General features: G+C 40.1%; 1 protein-coding gene across 1 annotated transcript in view; it reads left to right on the top strand.

The window, feature by feature from the left end:
- Window positions 1-4,339: 4,339 nt before the first annotated feature.
- The window catches only part of BCHE (butyrylcholinesterase), a 32,180-nt gene continuing 16,429 nt past the window's right edge, over window positions 4,340-20,090 (top strand). Inside the window, exons 1-2 of the mRNA XM_005236146.3 lie at window positions 4,340-4,537; window positions 7,710-9,231. Coding sequence (XP_005236203.1) covers window positions 7,715-9,231 — 1,517 coding nt within the window. The 5' untranslated portion in view covers window positions 4,340-4,537; window positions 7,710-7,714. The remainder of the gene's footprint in view (window positions 4,538-7,709; window positions 9,232-20,090) is intronic.

Consider the following 20,090-nt stretch of genomic DNA (forward strand, 5'->3'; position numbering starts at 1 on the left):
TGAGGGGACTGGAGCATCTCCCTGAGTAGGAAAGGCTGAGGGAGCTGGTCCTGTTTAGCTGGGGGAACTGAAGACTGAGAGGGGGGTCTTATCAGTGGGGATGAGGTCCAGCCAGCATGGGCTTATAAAAGGCAGGTCCTGCTTGACGAACCCGAGCTCCTTCTACAACATGGTGACCTGCCTAGTGGGTGAGGGAAAGGCTGTGGATGGTGTCTACCTGGACCTCAGATAGAAGTAAGACCTTCTTTGCCTTGAGGGTGGCGGAGCACTGGAGCGGGCTGCCCAGAGAGGCTGTGGGGTCTCCGTGTCTGGAGATACTCACAACCTGCCTGGACACAACCCTGTGTGACCTGCCCTAGGACAGCCTGCTCTAGCATGGTTGGCCCAGATGCTCTCCAGAGGTCCCTTCCAACCCCAACCGCTCTGTGATTCTGTGACCACCAGCTACAAACACCTGTAGCAATGCTTAAGCTCCCTCTGGGTTTCTTTAAGGTGTCCCTGTTTTACGTTCCTGGGCACACAGTGGTGCTGTGCGCAGTACCAAGTATGATATTTGCAAAAGAAATACAGAAAAGGACAAAGGCGTAACCTTTGGGGCCATTGTATTTGGCCATGAGAAGATGCTCTGCAAGCAGGGTATACTCAACTTCAAAGTAAAGGCAATGACTTATTTCTTAATATGCACAGTATAACAATGTGATGGCAAACCTCAAGGCTGAGCTTCTGCAGTCCCTTGCTGCTGCCAAGCTCCCATCTTCTGTGGGTTTTACCTGAAATTTCACAGCTTGCAGCTTTGGTGTTTTTCCCTCTGGGTCCTTGAACTGCTAACTGTCCCCATCTCGGCAATCGTACCCCTGTCTGTAATTTCACCTTTCGTATCTTGTACAGCTGGAGTTTGCTTGCTCTCCTCACAGCTTTTTCTCACAATGTAGCAGTTTTCTCAGAGGTTTGAGCCAAGGTCACACAGATGCGCAGTGTGAAAACACAGCTGGGGATCGGAGGTGGCCGAGCACCCTCTGAGGGAGCTTACCGAGGCTAGAGTTTAAACAAAACCTCCCCACATTTTCATACAATAGCATTTCAATTTCATATAGTTGAGCTATAATTTGCCTTTTGATTTTCCTCTGAGCAATTAAAAGCAGTAAGATGATTTCCTACTTGTACATACTATTAGCACATAAATATTTCCTCACATGTGCACACACTTCATATGTGATATCCTTTACTTTGAAGTGACGTTTGCAAAGCTTTCGAGCCCAGTTATCCTTAGAGACGCCCAGGTGCTCTTTCTGATGGCTTGGAAAGGCAGGATCAAACCTGGTCAGCAGGACTCTTCACGTGCAAGTAGACCTTGAAAGCTCAGAGGAAACCTTGGGAGAGCGGTACGTGTTTTCCTCCAGAAATATCTGAGATACATCTTTTTCCAAACGGTTTTATCTTTCACAGATTTCTCAACTCTATTAGGTAAGTCCTGAAGATAACCCAGATGTACATAAAATAGGATATTCATAAGCAAAAACATCTGCATATGCTTAGGTAGTATCCTGAAGGGCAGTTTCATAGTGAACTAAATCACAACAGAAATGTTTGATATTTCCATAATCCATATTGTTTAAATTCTCTAAGCTTCTTAGCCTGCTAAATGTCAATCTTCCCTAGAGTTGGCCTTTGCTTTCATTTCTTAAGAGACTTGGACATCTCTCGTATCAAAATGCCAGTGTGACATCTATTTCATATGTACACATGAAATAATGGGAAGACTCTTTTATCTTTGGTGGCGATTTTTAAGAACATCACCATAAAAATGTACGTAACCTCAAAAACTCCCAGCGTTACAAATAGATAGGTAGATGGATAGAGATATCTAAAAGTACCTGTGCATGTACCTATAGATGTATGCATGTTTAACAGCACTTATAAGCATGCACACACACGTATATATGGTGTTTTGCCTGCTGGATTGTACTTCCTTTCCTTTCAAGCTCCCAAAGGAAAACTGAGAAAATGACCACTCTACACAGAATTACTAAAGGCATTAAATGTATTTAATCTCTAATTTTCTAGCAGGTATTTTTAGTAAGCTAAGTAATAACTAAAATAAGTGTTTCCTCTCACAGCACACAGTTGTGAAACTTTAATTTATATGTTAATTTTTTAATTAAAGGGAAAATTATAGAAGAGGGCTTAGTTTTCTTAAAAAGTACAGCATAATAGTCTAACAGTAAACTGAAGAATTATAGTCGAGAAGAGTAACAGTCTGAACAGTCTGTCCTAATGCTCCCCTTCCCCGAAGACATCCAGGTAACCCTGAGGCTGAACTCGGTGCTTCCTACTGCCCGAGGAACAGCCCGAGACAGCTGATTCACTTATCCCAGGTCACCTTGTCAGAGCCCATAGAAATGCTCCACATCTTGCATTTAGTGACTGTGCCTGCCTCGGAGCAGGAGGCTCTTTCAGGTGCCTTGGGCACCATACAGGCAAGCAGAGAGGGGCGAGGAGGGAGGAAGGGAGCGGTGGTGACAGAAGATGTAGGACAGCACAGCCAATGCTGGAAAATAGATGAAGTCAGGAACAGCACTTTTGGTGCTTGAGTCTCCTGCTGTTTCTCTACTGCTCGAGGCAGGGATGAGGGTTGAGAACACAATGGTTTGTCATAAGCGTCAGAAATACCTTATTTAAAAGTGGCCTCTAACAAGATTTGGGGCTTGTGATTCATTCCTCTGATGTCATGGAAATGAAACAAATGTGTGTCATCTGGGCATGTTTCCAAATGGGTTGAAGGGGCATTAGAGACAGTGAATGAGTGTGCACGTGGAAGAACGTTGAAGATGGCCTCAATCTGAAGAGGGCAACTTAGTGTGTCCTGCAGGTGAATGCACTTGAAAAGTTTTAATCAGCAGGAGTTCTCCCTAGAGTTGATTCTGAATTAATCCTGTTTTGTTATTAAATATTTATATTTACATTACTGAGATAACAGTCTTGGCTAAGAATTCTGAATTCCTAACAAGCAACTATATTGGACGCTTCCATGGTGCAAGCTTAGGGATTTATAACCTGGTTTAAGTTTAGACTGGGACATATTCTTTCCAATGGATGTGTCCCTGCAATATACCTGTCAAACGTCTGATCTTAAAGGTAGACTGTAAAATTATTGGAAGAAACTATATGACCGTGCTTGCTTGAGATTTTCTCTATTAGAACACTATTTCACATGCTAGCTTTTTAAAATCATTTGTAGTCTCCATGTTAAGGTCTATAAACTTCACACTCAACTTTTTATTTCTGCTTTATTTCTGTTCTATGCATTGCCAAATATTGCTTTTGTGTAATTGAAACAGAGCTGTAGTTTGATTATTAAACAGAGGGAAATTAATTGCCTTCAGCTCTAACAGGGGAAGCAAAGGCTTTCGGTAGCAGAAAACCTTAAATTGTGGAAAAGTTGTTTTTTCTCAGAGCAGAGCTAGGGTGCAGATGCTGCTGGGGGTCAGCAGCCCCACCACCAAGGGCTGGCTGCCTGGTTTCACATGGTGGCTCAGGGATATGGGTTTGACCAGGCATTTTCTAAGGGGAGTGTATGTAATTTATTTGTAGACTCCACCCCTCTTCTTTGTTCTGCCTTCATCTGTACCTTGAAATATTTGTACTCTACATGCCCCCCCTGTGCTGTGGGACACGTCCCTGGCTGTGCTGCAGCCCTGACAACTCTGCCCTGCGGTTTGGACTGGCTCTGCACCTGCAGCGCTGGGTTCTGGGGGAAACAAGGTTTTAAGAGGGTCAGGCAAAAGGAGGGTATCGGGTGTACTAAGCAGCATGGGTAATTTCCTATTTGAAGCCTAAGAAGAGAGAGAAAACAGCGTGTGACACAATGTGGGTACCATTTTTAACCCTAACATCAGGCGAGGACAACGCAGATTTCTGCCGCAGCCTGCAGATGGCCATGAGTTAAGTAACACAAACGATGCTTGCCAGTTGTTGACATGTCTGTGCAGAAGACACTCCTTTTTTATCTGCCACAGTTGCTTAAAACCAAAAATAACTACTTATCTTACAGTGAAAAGAAAAGTTTGAGGTACTTTAAAATGGTGCTAATCCTGAGCTGTACAATAGCAAAAAGGCCCAGGTGAGATCGGTGCTCTAAGCGAGATGAAGGAAAGAGGGGCAGGATTTTATTACATTTATAATTCTGTTCATCTTTTTACATGATAAAACTGTTGCCCTGTGCTAAAGAAAAAAATCCCTGTATCTTCCCTTTCCTGTGGAAGCTCACGCCTGACTTTCTCCCAGACGGATTTCTCTCTGTAGCATTTCTACAACGATACCATTAGCCTTTGAGCAGATGTCAGATAGTAAGGAACGGCTGCCGGCAGATCAAGTTGCTGCTGCCAACTCTCGCGAGCTCTGTGTCAGAAACAGTTGATTATAATGTCAGTACTGTCCAATTTACGGGCTTAAAGCAGCAGCTGCATACTGCATTTTCCCTGAAGTATTCAAAGATCCTGACTCTTAAAAACTTTGTAGTTCTTGTCATAGAAGTGGGGTAAGTGATTCTCTATTTACACATCTCTGTCTGCCAGGATAATTTACAGTTCAGCTTGATTTGCACGGGGATTGGGATCTTTTAAAATGTTATGCTCTGCCCATTTGTTGCTCTCTTGGGAAAACTCACTCTGCTCTGCAAATGGAACGAGTAAGCAGGCGTGTGTATCAGACCTTGATATTATTCAAGGGATCCTGAGCTAAGTAAATTAAGCTGAGCTAGAAATCACTTATTAATTCAACCATCTTTTCTATTTAAATACTGATTATGTAGTCTTGTGTATAGATTTTTTGGCTGGGTAAAGATTTGCGAGGAGAGGACATAGTGAAATAAACTGTGTTCCCTTGCTGAATGAGAATACAAAAGTATAGTCAAATGTTTAAGTTTTGCTGGAGGAAACTACTATATAAGCAGCTTTTTAAAGTATGCAAGTGCATTATATGCTATATCTCTGCTCGGTTAAAGTTGAGGAGCTAAAGCAATCTTCCGACCCCTTTACTCTCATAGTAATAATCAAGTAATATTTGTTTTGCTCAGTGTGCTTTACGTTGTTGGGTTTGGTTTAATGCAGTCGTAAAAACCTTATTAAATGTAATATTTGCCATACATTCAATGTGTAATAATAATCCTCTGCCACTCGCTACTTTTATTAATATTAGCAAAGTAACTTAGGACTAGACAAGACCTCTCATTCAGAAGTACAAAACTTGTGTTTTTCAAACTTGATCTATTTAAAACTTTTTTTTTTAAATGCCATCTGTTTTTTTGCAGAGCTAATTAAGAAGGTACAGAACTGATTTTTGGGTTTTTGGTTTTTTTTTTTGTTGTTGTTGTTGTTTTTCCCTTCCTAAAATTCTTGTCTAAAACTTCTTATGGTCAAAATCTGTGCCTCTGTGTTTTGCAGTACTACAGTATTTTCCTCCCACCCCGTTCCTTTCTAATTAACAGGAAAGTGCAGAGGGCAATTAATTTTAATTACTATTTAGATATTAAAAGCTTTAGGAACTTTAATGCCTCTCGCTTTTCTTAGTACCATTTTATCTTCTTCATAATGACAATGTTTGAAATCTCTTATTCTTTCCAGCTTGTTGTTGTGGTGGTGTGTTAGAAGTGTGTGAAGAAAGACAGTGTCAGGGAAACAACAAACTTAGAGAAATTACTTCTCCCATCTGGCAGTGCTGTGCATTGGCTGCACATTTACCCAGCTGGATCCCTACTATTAACATTTCTCACAGTTCCTCCATTGCCTTGGTTGACTGTGAGATAGGGTGAAAGAGTTTAGCCTCAGGCTAATCTTTACATACCTTTTCTCACCCAGCTCTGGAAAGATTTTGTGACAGGAATGGATGGAACAAAAATATGATTGGCACTTAAAGAGGGGGCCAGATGCCACTGAACGATGTGAGCATCCTGGTCAGGTGCTGCGGGCAGCCAGGGAGAGGCTCTGCTTACCCAAACTCCTTGGGAGTTGCTGGACCGTGTGAGTTGCCCAGATCGACTACGCACATCTGTAAAGTTTAGCATACATGAGGTCATTTACAGGTTTATATAAGTCAAGCTGAAGGCCAGATGGAATGTCAGACCAAGTCTGAAGTCTATTGCCCCCATTCACTACCTTATCTTTTTTCTTTTTTTTTTTTTTTAAAAACAAGAGCGTAAAAGTTTGCTTTCTAAAATTTATCTATTTTCTACCTGTTTATATGACTGATAAAAATATTGTCTCTGAAGATTCTTCCCTGTTCCTTTGATGCTATCTCAAAGTTAGGAATCTCTCTGCACAAAATCTTCCTTTTCCCTCCCCTGCCTTTTCTTATTTCATTTCTAAGAATACGCAAACAAGCAGGAGGAGCTTAGATTAGGCCACAGCTGTACTTTCCACAGAAATTAGCCTCTTATTCCTTTTAAGGACACAAGTGCTTGTCATTAACAAAGAATGGCCTGTTTAAAGTGGCAGGACAGAGTACACTATGTACGGCAAGGCAACAAGCAAAAAATAGAAGGAAGCTTTGTTGACCATTTTCAAATATGTAAGCCATAGAAATGGGCTTATGCAAAAAGTCTTTTTCTGACTTTCCGCTAAGATACTGGGGGTTTATAGCATTTGAAAAGGTTGGGGTAAATAGGACTATTAGTATGCTTAAATGTGGTACATAATCAGCATCTATACCTTTAGCTTTAAGGTATTACTAATTACTACTATGAAAAGTTCTAAGGAATGCCATACTCAAATTATTAGGCACCACCTACATATATTAAAAATTGTTGTCTTTTTAGTATTTTAATATTCATTCTAAGTAGCAAAAGTATGACTACTTCTTATGGCTATGGTGGTTATAACCTTGGTTAAGTTGCTTTAGAGAAAAAAGATCTTGAAATAAATGTTTCATGTAATTCTTGGTGTACTTCTGTATGCAGTTGCCCACAGGAGCTGACCTGCCGGTCAGGTCAGATGTCCTTCACATACCTCACTTGTTAAAACACCTTCAGATCTTAAGGCGTATGAGTAGGACAACAAAATCACCCTGTGCTTTGAGGTTATAGCAAATCGTGCCATTGATGGTTTGTTTCAGCCCAGGCATCTGTATGTGATACAAACATGTAGTTCAAAACTTACGTGGACCCGGAAATCCTTGGATTAGAACTTGGCTTCAAGCTCCTTTTCCATGTTCATGGATTGTGTGTTTATGTGTGGAAAAATCCGTGCCTAGTGATGTTTGTTATCACTCTTTATTGATTTGAGAACACAAATTGCGAAAGCAACCTCTAACAGAATGATGGCTAGTCAGGCATGGCATTTTCCATCACAGATCATAAAATGTCCTGTTCATCGCGCCAGTGGAAATGCAAGTGGTTAATTCATCTGCCAACTGAAGTAGTTCAGACTCTGCTTATATGACATTACCTTCCCTGGTCAGGCTTCTTCAGTTCTGTCTTTTTTTTAGCAAGAGTTTTTCTGAAGTACTGTACCAAATACTAAATACTAAACACAGTCTTTGCAACACAACTAACTAACAAGAACTTATGGTTAAAGACTGCTGACCTTTGTGTAGCAGCACCATGTTATTTTCAATGTCCTTGGGATGACCTACACCCTTTTTGAACAACCTATTTTGGCTTTGGTACTAATACATTGCAATACTAACTCTTGAATGTCTTTTTTCCTGTGTTTCAGGCATCATGACTTGGACAAATGGTACAAGTCTCTATATCAGGTTTCTCATCTGGCTTCTTCTACTGTATATGTTCATCAGGAAGGTAATCCCTGAAGATAACACCGTTACAACCAAGAAGGGCAGAGTCAGAGGAATGAACCTGCAGGTGCTGGGGGGAACTGTGACAGCCTTCCTTGGAATACCTTATGGACAGCCACCCATTGGTAGACTGAGATTTCAAAAGCCAGAACCTCGTGAGAAGTGGTCAGATGTTTGGGATGCCACAAAACACGCAAACTCTTGTTACCAGCTTATAGACACTACTTACCCGGGATTTCCTGGATCAGAGATGTGGAATCCAAAAACTAACCTAAGTGAAGACTGCTTATACCTTAATTTATGGATTCCTTCTCCCAAACCTAAGAATGCAACTGTCATGGTGTGGATATATGGTGGTGGCTTTGAGACTGGGTCAACTTCCCTACCAGTCTATGACGGCAAGTTTCTGGCCAGGGTAGAAAGAGTCATTGTAGTTTCCATGAACTACAGGACTGGTGCATTAGGATTTTTGGCTCTGCCAGGAAACCAGGAAGCTCCTGGAAATGCAGGTTTGTTTGATCAAAGATTGGCACTTCAGTGGGTCCAGGAGAACATAGCAGCATTTGGAGGCAATCCAAAAAGTGTGACTATATTTGGAGAGAGTGCTGGCTCAGCTTCTGTCAGCTACCATATCCTTTCTCCTAAAAGCCATCCTTTATTCACAAGAGCCATCATGCAAAGTGGATCTGCAAATGCCCCTTGGGCTGCAATAACAGCATCTGAAGCCAGAAACAGAACAGTGGCTCTAGCTAAACAGCTCCAGTGTCCCACCAGCAATGAGACAGAGCTAATTCTCTGCCTCCAAGACAAGGACCCAAAGGATATACTGGAGAATGAAATTTTTGTTGTAACATATGACTCTCTTTTACGAGTATATTTTTGTCCAACTGTGGATGGCGACTTTCTCTCTGACATGCCAGAAACATTGATTGAGAATGGCCTTTTCAAACAAACACAGATCTTAGTCGGTGTTAATAAAGATGAAGGATCAGCATTTCTAGCATATGGAGTCCCTGGCTTCAGCAAGGATAGCAATGGCTTGATCAATAAAACAGCATTTGAAGCCGCTTTAACTCTGTCCTTCCCAGAAGCAAGTCAACTTGCAATAGAATCGATCATTTTTCAATACACAGATTGGGAAAATGAGCAAAAGCCAGAACATTACCGTGATGCCATGGATGATGTTATCGGTGACTACAATATAATATGTCCTACAATGGAATTCACAAAAAAATTTGCACAGCTAGGACACAAAGCATTTTTTTATTTCTTTGAACACCGATCCTCAAAGCTCCCTTGGCCAGAGTGGATGGGAGTAATGCATGGTTATGAGATCGAGTTTGTGTTCGGACTGCCTCTAGAAAGAAGAGTCAATTACACCAAAGCTGAAGAAATCTTAAGCCGGTCCATGCTGAGATACTGGGCAACTTTTGCGAAAACTGGGTAAGTTTGCTGTGGAAGTTTGTTTGATTGGTCAGATGCTTGTTTGTTTCACAGGCAGAAAAAGCCTAACAGTTTTAATGGTGATCTGAAGCCTGATGAGAATGATTAGGAAGGATTAATTGTTTGGCTATCCAAAATTCCTGTTTTAGTTCTGATAAAAACACCATCTTAGTAAAATAAACTGTTGTTGCGTAGCTCACTGTATTAGATGAGCTTAAGAAAATAATGTGCATAAAAGCAAATGCAAAACATTTTTTTTTTTTTTTTTTGCCACACCAGCAGTTGTTACAAAGGAAAGGTAATGGTTTCAACTTTTAGAAACAAAATATTTCAAATTCTGGAAAGACTTCCAACTGTAGAAGTAAGAGCCAAAAGCCCAATTCCCTTGAAGATGTAATTTGCTCGGAACATGCAGGTGTATAATACGGGGGTATATTATGTTCGCGTGATGAAGTGATTGGGACTGCAGGATGTGCTTTTCAGAAAGCCTTTCTTCCCATGTGTACTGTAAGTATAATCCTGGGTTTCACTGAAGCCGATGACAAATCACTTGCTATTTCCATTAGACTCATCTTTAAGTGAAATATATCCTAGCCTGTATAAGAAGCAAATAAGCATATTTCATTTGGATGTTTGAAATGGATTAAATACAACCCTTCATTCACTCTATTTAGCTGGCCAGGAGCAGCGAGACAGCCCTTGCTCTTCTCGGTGGGGTTGTGGGGCTTTCAATGCAGTATTCAGCTTGAAAAGAAAACATTCCAGTGCGGTGAGAAAACCAGTCACTACTGCAGTCATGTATGATTAGCCTCAAGGTTGCAAGCCTGATGGGATGGGGAGGTATCTTGTCTTCTCAAAAGCTTTGTTTCTGCTCTCCTGCCTGGGAAAATTATATATAAAAATATCTATACCTGTGAAAGCATACAACCAAACACATAATTCATACTTTTAAAATATGTAATTAACTTAAATTTTAAAATCCTGCATAAATTTTATGTCCATAGTGGACTTTTCCTTTGATCTGTGAAGGATAATAAGATTTGTAAAGGCTAAAATCAACTTTGGAACAGGATTTAATCATTTTTCTTAATAGGTTAGAATCAGAGAAGATCACTATGCTTGTTTAGTCCTTATAACCTTGTACATAACAGAAAACACAGGTAGGATTTAAACATTTCCAGGGATGAAAAACCCAGAACAAATGTTGGTAGGTTGTTCTAATTCCACTTAAAATAGTTACAGTTATAAGAGGAAGTTTTGTATCTGGTCTGAATTTGCCTGTTCTACTTCTGCATTTTCCAGGTGCTATATTTTACTTGCTAATTTCTAAGCTTTATATTATGAATTATGTTCCATATAGAGATAATTCCAAGCTCTATTCAAATAACCCTTCATCCTTTTTTTTTTGGTCGTTTTTTTGTTTGTTTGTTTGTTTGTTTTGGGTTTTTTTAAATAAACCAGGTTATACTCTTGAGACTTTCACTATAGTGCATTTTTTCAAGCCCTTAAATAATAACTAGGCGCCTTCTTTAAAACCGTGATTCATCAACACCTTGTTGGAATTAATCACTGTCATCCCCAAAGAGTCCTAATTACAGGTGTCATCTATCGCTTCTAGTTCAGCCTGATAGTCCCCTGTTTCTGCACCCAAGGCGAGTACTCTTTGCCCTGGCCGCGGGGTTACGCTAGGAGCTGCTGTGTGCCTGCCCGGCCCGTGATCCACCCCCACCCCACGCCTCTCCTTGGGCCATGGCACTGCTTCAGCTCCGAAACACGCTGCACTTGGTGGCTGCCAGCCCAGCCCTGCCTAGTCCCTTCATGTGATACCGCGAGGTGGACTAACAGCTTATTTTTATGTGTATCCTTTTTTTAACAGGTTTGCTTATCAATAGGTGTGATGGATTGTTTGCCTTGATATAGAGGAATATTAATTACATTAACAAGTTCTATCCCCTGTATATGTCAGAGCCTGTAATTTTTTTTTTTGTCTAAGTGATGAGAGTATTAAAACTCAGATATTTAGGATACAGATAGCTATACTCATCAATCCATAATGCTTGAATACAGCTTTTATTCTCATAAAATGTAATGTAAAATTTAATCTATGAGCTCTTCCTCCTTCCCTCTTTACTCAGAGCCTGAGGACACTGTTCCATATGAATTCGGTGTGAAAGCCTGTAGCACAGAGGAATGCATTCGGCAGGGGCGTACGGTCTGGCACTGAGCTGTGTGGTTGATTTATCAATGCCAAAAACGCATCTGATGATAGATTCCTAAGATGAAGTCTGCACAATGAGGTCAGGTAAAGCCTGGTAACAATTCCTGCATCACGGAGACATGCTATGACAGCATTGCTTGGAAAGCGGTGTCATTAGGCCCTTAGTGGAGAGCAAACCGAGCGAAGGCTCCTTATTACATACTGCAGCTTTGCAACCTGCCCTGCAGGAGCGTGCAGTCAGGATCGTATAGCAGAGACAGCAGATCTTTCCATTAAACAGCACTATTCCTTAGCAGAAAGGAAAAAAAAAAAATTCAGGTCTATAATAGATTTTGCAGAACAGTATTTACATTTCCATGAACTATTGCTTTCCACTGGATTAGATATACATATATGTATAAAAATCTCAATAACCTGCTATGCAAAATAGAGTACGCTGTCCCTGTCACTGTACCTAGCTAAAATTAGACAACATAAGGTACGTTCAGGTTTAAGTTTATAGACAACAGCCTCATCATCTAGTCTGACTATCATTCACACTATAATTAGATTAACCCACAGATTGAATTTCAAGTGGTTTCCACAGCAAACAGCAGCTAATCCCTTCCTCTGCTTCCACCACAAGTATCAAACCCATCACTATTAGGGTAAACAATACAGTCATGCAACTTAGGTAACAGTAAAAGATCAGGTCGGTGTTAACCCATTATGGGACACTTTCCTCATGGTCCAGATCAGAGACCCCTAAGGCTCCATAGTGCACAGTGAGGGGGGAAACAACAAAAATCGTTAATAACCCCTAAAGTGATAGGTAAGCCTTGTTTTCCCAGCACCTTCGAGCACACAGTGAACATTTATAAAGAACTGGGGAAGCCCTGTTTGACATGATATTTGTAGTAAACTCTTGCATGATCAAAGCACAAACATCTGAGGGGGAAAACTACTTTACCATTGATGTCTCTAGTAGATGAGGAGAAAATCAAGCAAAAAGATGAAAATCAGAAATATTGTACAGCATAATTTTTAGTGAGAGTGTTTGACCTAATATTCTAATGTACAGAAATACAGAAGCGCAAGGGAAGGCAGAGCAGCCTTCAGAGGAAGGGAGATAAGGTAGAGTCAACAAAAGCTGAAAGAAATCAGTTTTCTCCTGGTACTTTCTGGCTGGGATGGACGGAGAGGCGGCTCGGCTCACCGCATGCAGGGCTTGCTCACAAGGGGTCTTCAAGCTCATACTTGGGCCTTAATGATCTCTGGGTTTCATTCTTACATGAGCACTAGGAATAAAACCTAGTCAAGTCGAAGGTATGCCCCGTAGCAGCATTTTCTGTTTCTGTCGTGGCTTAACCGCAGCTGGCAACTCAGCCCCAGGCAGCCGCTCGCTTGCTTCCCCCTGGTGGGATCAGGGAGAGAATCGGGAGGGTACAAGTGAGAAAACTAATGAGAAACAGCTAATGTCATGTAAGAACAAAAGAAAAGATGTTAGGGAGGAAAAAAGAAGTGACTCCTTCAAAGGATCCCGAGAGTGTAAGGGATGCTCTCGGCTTCTCCATTGCTCAGTAAACAGGAGGAGACTGTCAGCCAGCTCCGGCTTCCCACTCGCCCATCATCCCTGCCAGTAGCTGATGCAATTTCCCAAGTCTCTAGGCACTTTTTGTTTCACATCCTTGCTAAAAATAAATAACTGACCATTTTTGTTGGAGAATTATCAGGGGTAAAGATGTTCTAGTTTTCACTATGAATGGGGAATGCAGCTGACTCAGCAGGAGACAGGGCAAGGCACTTCGCCTGTGAGGCTTGAAGGTAGACGCTGGCTTTCTACACCAGTGCCTCTCTTCGGTACCCCAGGGAATGGTGTCGGGTTTAGGAATCTGCCACTATTTACATGGTCTGTAACATCTGTGAAGACCCTGCTGAAACAGTTGTCTTTGAGAATAAGCTGATGCTTTTCAGTCATGAGATTCCCTGCAGATTTCTTATCCAGAACAGGATTCAGTGGCTTGGGAACCTTTGGAATTATGGATACCGTAAGTGCTTCTGTTACTGCACGTAGGGACAGGCTGCAGTATTTACTCATATAAATAATGTTACTTCATGTCAACTAGCCTGAGAAGAAGCGAATAAAATAGAGAAGCAGATTGCCTCATGGGTCTGCCTGTTCAAGCAGTTGATACTGAAGAAAGGACAGACTGGGAGGCTCATAAAGCTCCTGGTAGAGATATTTAGGATCAGCCCTTTGGATTATATCTAGCTAATGCTAATCCTGATGCTTGTAGATAGACCAGCCACCATGGAGCTGTGGCTAAGCAGATTGGCACTGTGGGTCACTTACCCTCCAATTATACACCCCCATATCTCTTCCCCTCAGAAATATGCTCATGGTTTACTTCAAGAGCAAATCTAAGTAATCAGTGGTACAGATTGTCTGTTAGACTCCTGCAAAGACGTGCTACAGGTGGACAAAAATACCATGCTCTGATCCACAGTGTTTAGAGGACCATCACTCCATTATTCCGTGAGACATGCAGCTGGTTGTTGCCCTTCCTGGCGTGGCTGAAGTGCCTCTGCCTGCCAGTCCTGGGCATTTCCAGACACCAGCATGCCAGGGAGCCTGAACTCTGCTGGCAGCTGAACACTTGTATTTTCTAATGACCTTTTCACTTTTAAATTGGATTCAATTTACTGAGGGAGAAAATGCATAGGTAGGAACATCCTGGCTGAACAGTGGGAAGTTAAGTCCTGAGGTGGATGCTGATGTCTGCTAAGGTGCGGAGAAAGGTAACTATTACTGAACTGCCAATGTAGCCCTGGGATTGGAAGACAAAGGCTTCCAGGTATGGCATTTCCTTTTCTGTCACTTGAACACCTCTGTTGTTTCATTATCACTGCAATTTTAAATGAATAGACTTTTGATATCAAGTAAGGTTGACCAAGTATCCCAGCCGTTCCTAGTGCTATTAGCATAATTCCATAAAATACTTTTTTCTGCATGAATTTAAGCCTTGAAAGAACAATATTTTCATCACACCCTCAAGAAATCTCTGTTCTACAAGTGAGAGAAGAAAAAAGATTATTACTGGTGCTGTCTGAATAAATCAAGTATAATAAAATATTTGGGTTATAAGAAAGAACAGATTACAAAATCGATTCTCTTGATTTACACTTTGATTTAAAATTCATCCATTTTTCCTGACCTAGGGTCTCCTCAACTGATTCTTGAATTTAAGAGCATTGGCAGTAGAATATAAAATGTTAGCCTTAAAATAATTTGTTAAAATCCCAGACATCACCAGAATTAGACAGGCAGAGAGATGTAGTCAAATTACATTCAGCAGGAAACAGGAATGTGATTTCATATGGAAGGGGCTGGATGGACTCAGCACAGTTGTGTTTGTGTACAAGTTCATTTTAACAATATTAAGTTAGTTTACAGTGGACTTCTCTTGAACGTTTTCCAGCACACTTCATTTTAAGTGACATCCATGGTGAAAGAATTTAAATTTCTCTTTTTAAACACTTAAGGTTAATTTTTCTGCTGTACTTTTGTCATTCTTCAGAAAGCTTTTGAAAGCAAGCGACACTAACAGGTACTATCAATCATAACCAGCAGAATGCTCTGCTAACTCTAGTAAGAGGAAGTTTTATTTATCATGAAAAAATATATGGCATCCCAAATCAGTTGTTGCTAGGTTATGCCTGTTGCATTACTTTATTCATTACATTTGTAACTGTATTCTTTAGACATGAGTGACGTAAAGTGACAAGGAGACAGACAAACCAGAGGAGATGAAAACTCAAGTAAGAATGTAGTGGAACATACAAAGATAATATTTTTAAGGCTTTGTGAAAAATGTTTTGGATAAAAGGAAACTGGCAAAACTTGTCTCACTGCCAGTTTTACAACTGCTGAAACAAATCTTTGCTGCTTTTTCTATAAAGTGAAGCCTTTGAAATATTTCTTCCTATGTTTTAGGGGAATTTGTGAGGCTTTGATTGTCCCACTAAAGCTCTGAAGTACTTTGCCTGGTTATTATTGCCTTTCCCTGATGTTCCACTGGTAGACATATAATAAATTTCAGCGCTCTTGCTACCAACTTATCACAACATGTTTATAGGGAGTAGTTTCAGAACAGTGAGAACAAAAACAACAGCCTCATATAGAGTCCAGACAGCAGATCAAACTGGGGACCTATATAGTCTATGTATGGAAAGGACAATATACTGGAGGGAAAAACAAAAACCAAAAAAACTCCACCCCCTTTTAATTTTCTAATACTTCAGAAGCTAGGAAGCTTTACATACCACTAAGGCATTTCGTGGTAAGACGTTTACTGTGGGTTGTATTTCTTCCAAAGATAAGCCCAGGTGCACAGGGACAGAGGCAGATGCCTGGACTGGAGCCACTCAGCTGAGACCTGGTGCTGGTCCTCACAGGTTCTTCAACCACACTGGAACTGTAGCTTATCTGGAATAAGTAATTTGTCATCTTAACCCGTGATTTGACTGGATCCGGTCAAGAATCAGAACAAAAGATTTCTGGCTGTGAGGTAAAAACACCAGGAGTATAAACGAAGCATGACAGAGGTTTCTAAAAATACAAAAAGATTAGGGAAAGTCTTCCTTTCCTGTGTTAGGGAAAAGCAAAGCTTTAATTCTGATCCAAAAGGGCACATGCATTCTCACACTCACTCTCTTTCACGGGAATAATTTCTGAGCCATAAAAAAAAAAAAAAAAAAAAAAAAAGAAAAGTGAAAATCAGTCATGAACAAAAAAGGTCAAATTTAGGAAATTTATTCCTATTTCTCCACCTTCATTTTTTGGTTTTTGGGTTCTTGAAAGTGATTAATCATCTTTTCATGGTCCATACATATTTTTTATATTCAGAAACAGTAATGGAAACATCTTTTTAGTGATCTATTTGGATGTAGTACATCATGGAAAAAATCAGTAACTAGAGACTTGCATTTGGCAGTCATGTCTCTCTTTCTGGCTTGCAAGCTGACAAGCTGTCATTGAATTTCAAAACTGAAAACAGGAGTATTTGATTCAGTCATCTTTTGAAAATAGGTCTGGAATACAAATTGTTTAGATTGGTTTAATATTATTACAAATATTGCAAAATTCCAAGAAGACTTCTTGCTACTTTCCATATGTGCAGCAAACGCAATTCCAGCCATACAGATTTTATTCTCTAGAACAGATTTTCAAACACAAGATGAGAGCATCTATTAAGGAAATTTCCAAATACTTTAGGAGCAATTGAATGAGACATAAAACTAAAATCTAAAACTATAATGCAAAGGTTTGCCTTGAATGTAACACTGGCAATGCTTTATGGGAAAGGGCAAGCTCTAATATAATTGTCAGGGGCTGCAGGATCAAACCCACGAATGCTAATGCACAGTCCTGGGACTAAGCAAGGGGAACCCCCAGGTTTTGCTGTCAGAGCCACAGACACACAAACATGCACACGCAGGCACAAGAAAAGAAATTACAAAGTGGATCCTTTTGAGGTGGGTTTTAGTAGAGCTCTTCTGCCTTTGGCTGTAAAAGGAGAGAGGGAAATATCTTGGATGTGGCTGTACTGGGCCCCTGCTGTGCCAAGAACCTGGCAAAAAGCCTACAAATGTTTTGGGGGGAGGAATGAAGAGGTATGACTGTTCCAAGAGTTGAAACAAAATCATGGTATGATTGCTACCTCTAAATTATGGAGTGGGATTAAGAAGCCTGGATAGAAATAATTTAGTTTGATGGGAAGTACCCGAGTAAGGAAGATGGGAAACAAGAGATGGAAATGATAACAGATGCAACAGGCTAGGTGAACAAGAAAAGACATTAAAAAGAGAGAAAGAACAAAAAGAGATGGAAAGATAAAAGAAGAAAACATCTTAAAGTCTTGCTAACTGTTTTGGAGGGTAAAAGAATCTGTGAACAGCAAAATGAAGGAAATGCATGCATGAATTTATGTGTGAGGCAAGTTCACATAAAAGAACAATACACTTCAGAGATAATCTAAGGTTAGGGATTACATTCCTTGTACCATAACTTCTGCAGGCATGCAAACACATGGTTGCAGAAGACACTGTGAAATTCTAATTAATGTCCACCCACAGTTAAACCTCTTCTTAAGGGCACTCTTCTTCCATGCTACTTTTCCGCAGCTTAGTCCTTGTTTCATCATCAAAAGACAGAAATTGAAGTTTAAAAGGTCTGCAAACTCCATTTTTCCAGGTGGTTCTGGAACACTAATCACAAGTCCTACTGAGAAATTTCACATGAAGAATGGAAACCTTTCGGTACACATTTTAATTTACTCCCCAATACAAGAGATTGGCTTGTTTCAGGGAAGTGGCAAAGGGGAGAAAAGAGGAAATGAGGAGCAGCAGAGGTTACCCAACACCATATTTTTGAAGGTAGCTCAATATGGTGTTTAATTTTTTTTCAATCAGCTGTAAGAGGAGTCACTTGTGGATAAATGTAGTTAGCAATTTAGCCACAGGATTTGTGAGATTTTGTCCCCACAAATCTAGAAGCTGCACCAGTAGAAATCGGGCATTTCATGCTTGGAGTTAGTGACGTTACACAATTATATGCTAGCACAGATGTAAAATTAAAAGCTGCCATCATCTGCTTTCCCAGACATCTCTGGCCACCATCTGTGTTCTCTACCTTTCCTGGAGGGAACATAAGACAACTTCCTAATTTCATTCAATACAAACTATGAAGAGTTTACCTCAAATATACACCAAAGCGATCCTTTTTTCTACTGGAACTGCTATTCAAATACTGTGATTTTTATTTTAACTAATAAAGTTTTAAATATGAATGCTCTTATGAATGCTATTCACCATGGTGTTCTCAAAGAGTAGCATCCAAGTGAATTTTCTATACAACTGGAAATGTTTAGAGGTTTAACAGTTGTTTTTTCCTCATTATGAAGTAACCTGCATACTATAATTTCCACAGAAGCCCCCTCAATTTTGGAATAGAAGGACTTTGAATAGGCTCAGAAATTCTCCCCTCTTTATATACCATTTCTTCTTGAGAGCATACCTTTTGTCTTTTCCAGTCCAAATGTTGGTATCTGGAGATCTCCCTCTTGGTGCAGGTCAAATCAGACTCAGAGGATGTCAAAATGCTGGAACATAATTTGTGTTCATCAAAGAAAGAAAGGTACATGTAACTTCCACTTGTATGAGTCAAAACTACAATGACTTTGTAACAGAGATAAGTAAATAACTTTTTTTTTTTTAGAAAAAAATTAAATATTCGGCGAGGGGAGGTGTTTGTGAATACTAAAGCTTCTTATTTACATTTGGCATCATGAAGCACCAATGGTTCTGTTTCAGACGAAACAATAATGCATATACATGTTACTGAAAGCTATCTAATTGTTTCATTTTATAGGACTGCTCAATTTGGCCTAGAATGCATAGTAGCTGATGTTTGTGATTCATGCTTTTCCTACCATTCACAGAAATAAAACAGTGGCAGTAGTGGAAAATATCAAGAAAAATGGTACTATGATGAAGTCCATCAGGACACAATGAATCTAGATGATATTATTTGGTGCACAGTTATGTGGAGCATCAATCTTGAAAAGAAACCATGGTCAGAGCAATTACAATTGAAAACGAATCTCAAATATTATATCCTAGTACAGTATCTACTACAGAGTCTGTACTGAAAATTTGGTGTCTAGAGAGAAGGAAAACATTCAATCCATTTATCTAACAATTTCTGACTGTCTGGGATGAGCTCTATCAATGGGAGAGAAAGCAAGAGATGGAAACGGCAGTCATATAATACATGTGAGTACAGTACTCACTTTTTGTCACAACCAGCTGGGCTGACAAATTTTAGCAAAGACACTGGGAATTCAAAATACAGTATTAACAGTTCCATGGCAAGAAAAACATTTTTTCTCTCCCTTTACACACTCTCTTTAGGTTTCTCCTAGGAAGCAATTCTGGTTAAAATGCTATGTAAGTTTATGTTTTTCCAGGTCATGAGAAGGAGAGAGGAGGTTGTAGAGGAGATAAGACAGTTTCAGAGGATGAGCAAAAGGGCAAGTGCGATCGCCTTCCTGTCTACTTATTCTTTTGCTTACCTTCTGCTGAAGTTACTTCCTCCTTCAAGGTCTCAGTAGGGTTCAGAACCTTCTTCCATTTCCAAAGAGGCCTCTTCAACCTCTACAAGTAAGACTTAAAACTATAGTTACATTTGATTTCTTGCTTCAGACAAGAGGATAAAAAAATAACAGCTTTGAAAAGTGGTCCTTGAAAGCTAAAACTGATATCATACAAAAGGGCATAAGGATCTTATAAAATACTTTACAGGAACATTTTTTTTAAAAAAAATATTCCTTTAGAAATAAAGGAGGACTAAGTCATAGTATTGCCCCTCTCGTGACTATCCAAAAGTGATGTAAACACAAACTGTGAATATTCACACCAGAACATGGAGTCCTGGAGAAGGTGCGACATCATTGTGAATTCTGTCCAGGATGAGAGAAGCTTCTTTTGTAAACAGCTACAGGTATTTCTCCAGCTGGGACCTGATCCAAAGCTTTTGAAGTCAATCAGTCTGTTCCATTTGTTTGCATTTGGATCAACCCCTAACTAATAAGTTGATTCACCT

Source organism: Falco peregrinus, chromosome 12, assembly GCF_023634155.1.
Source record: "Falco peregrinus isolate bFalPer1 chromosome 12, bFalPer1.pri, whole genome shotgun sequence".
Lineage (NCBI taxonomy): Eukaryota > Metazoa > Chordata > Aves > Falconiformes > Falconidae > Falco > Falco peregrinus.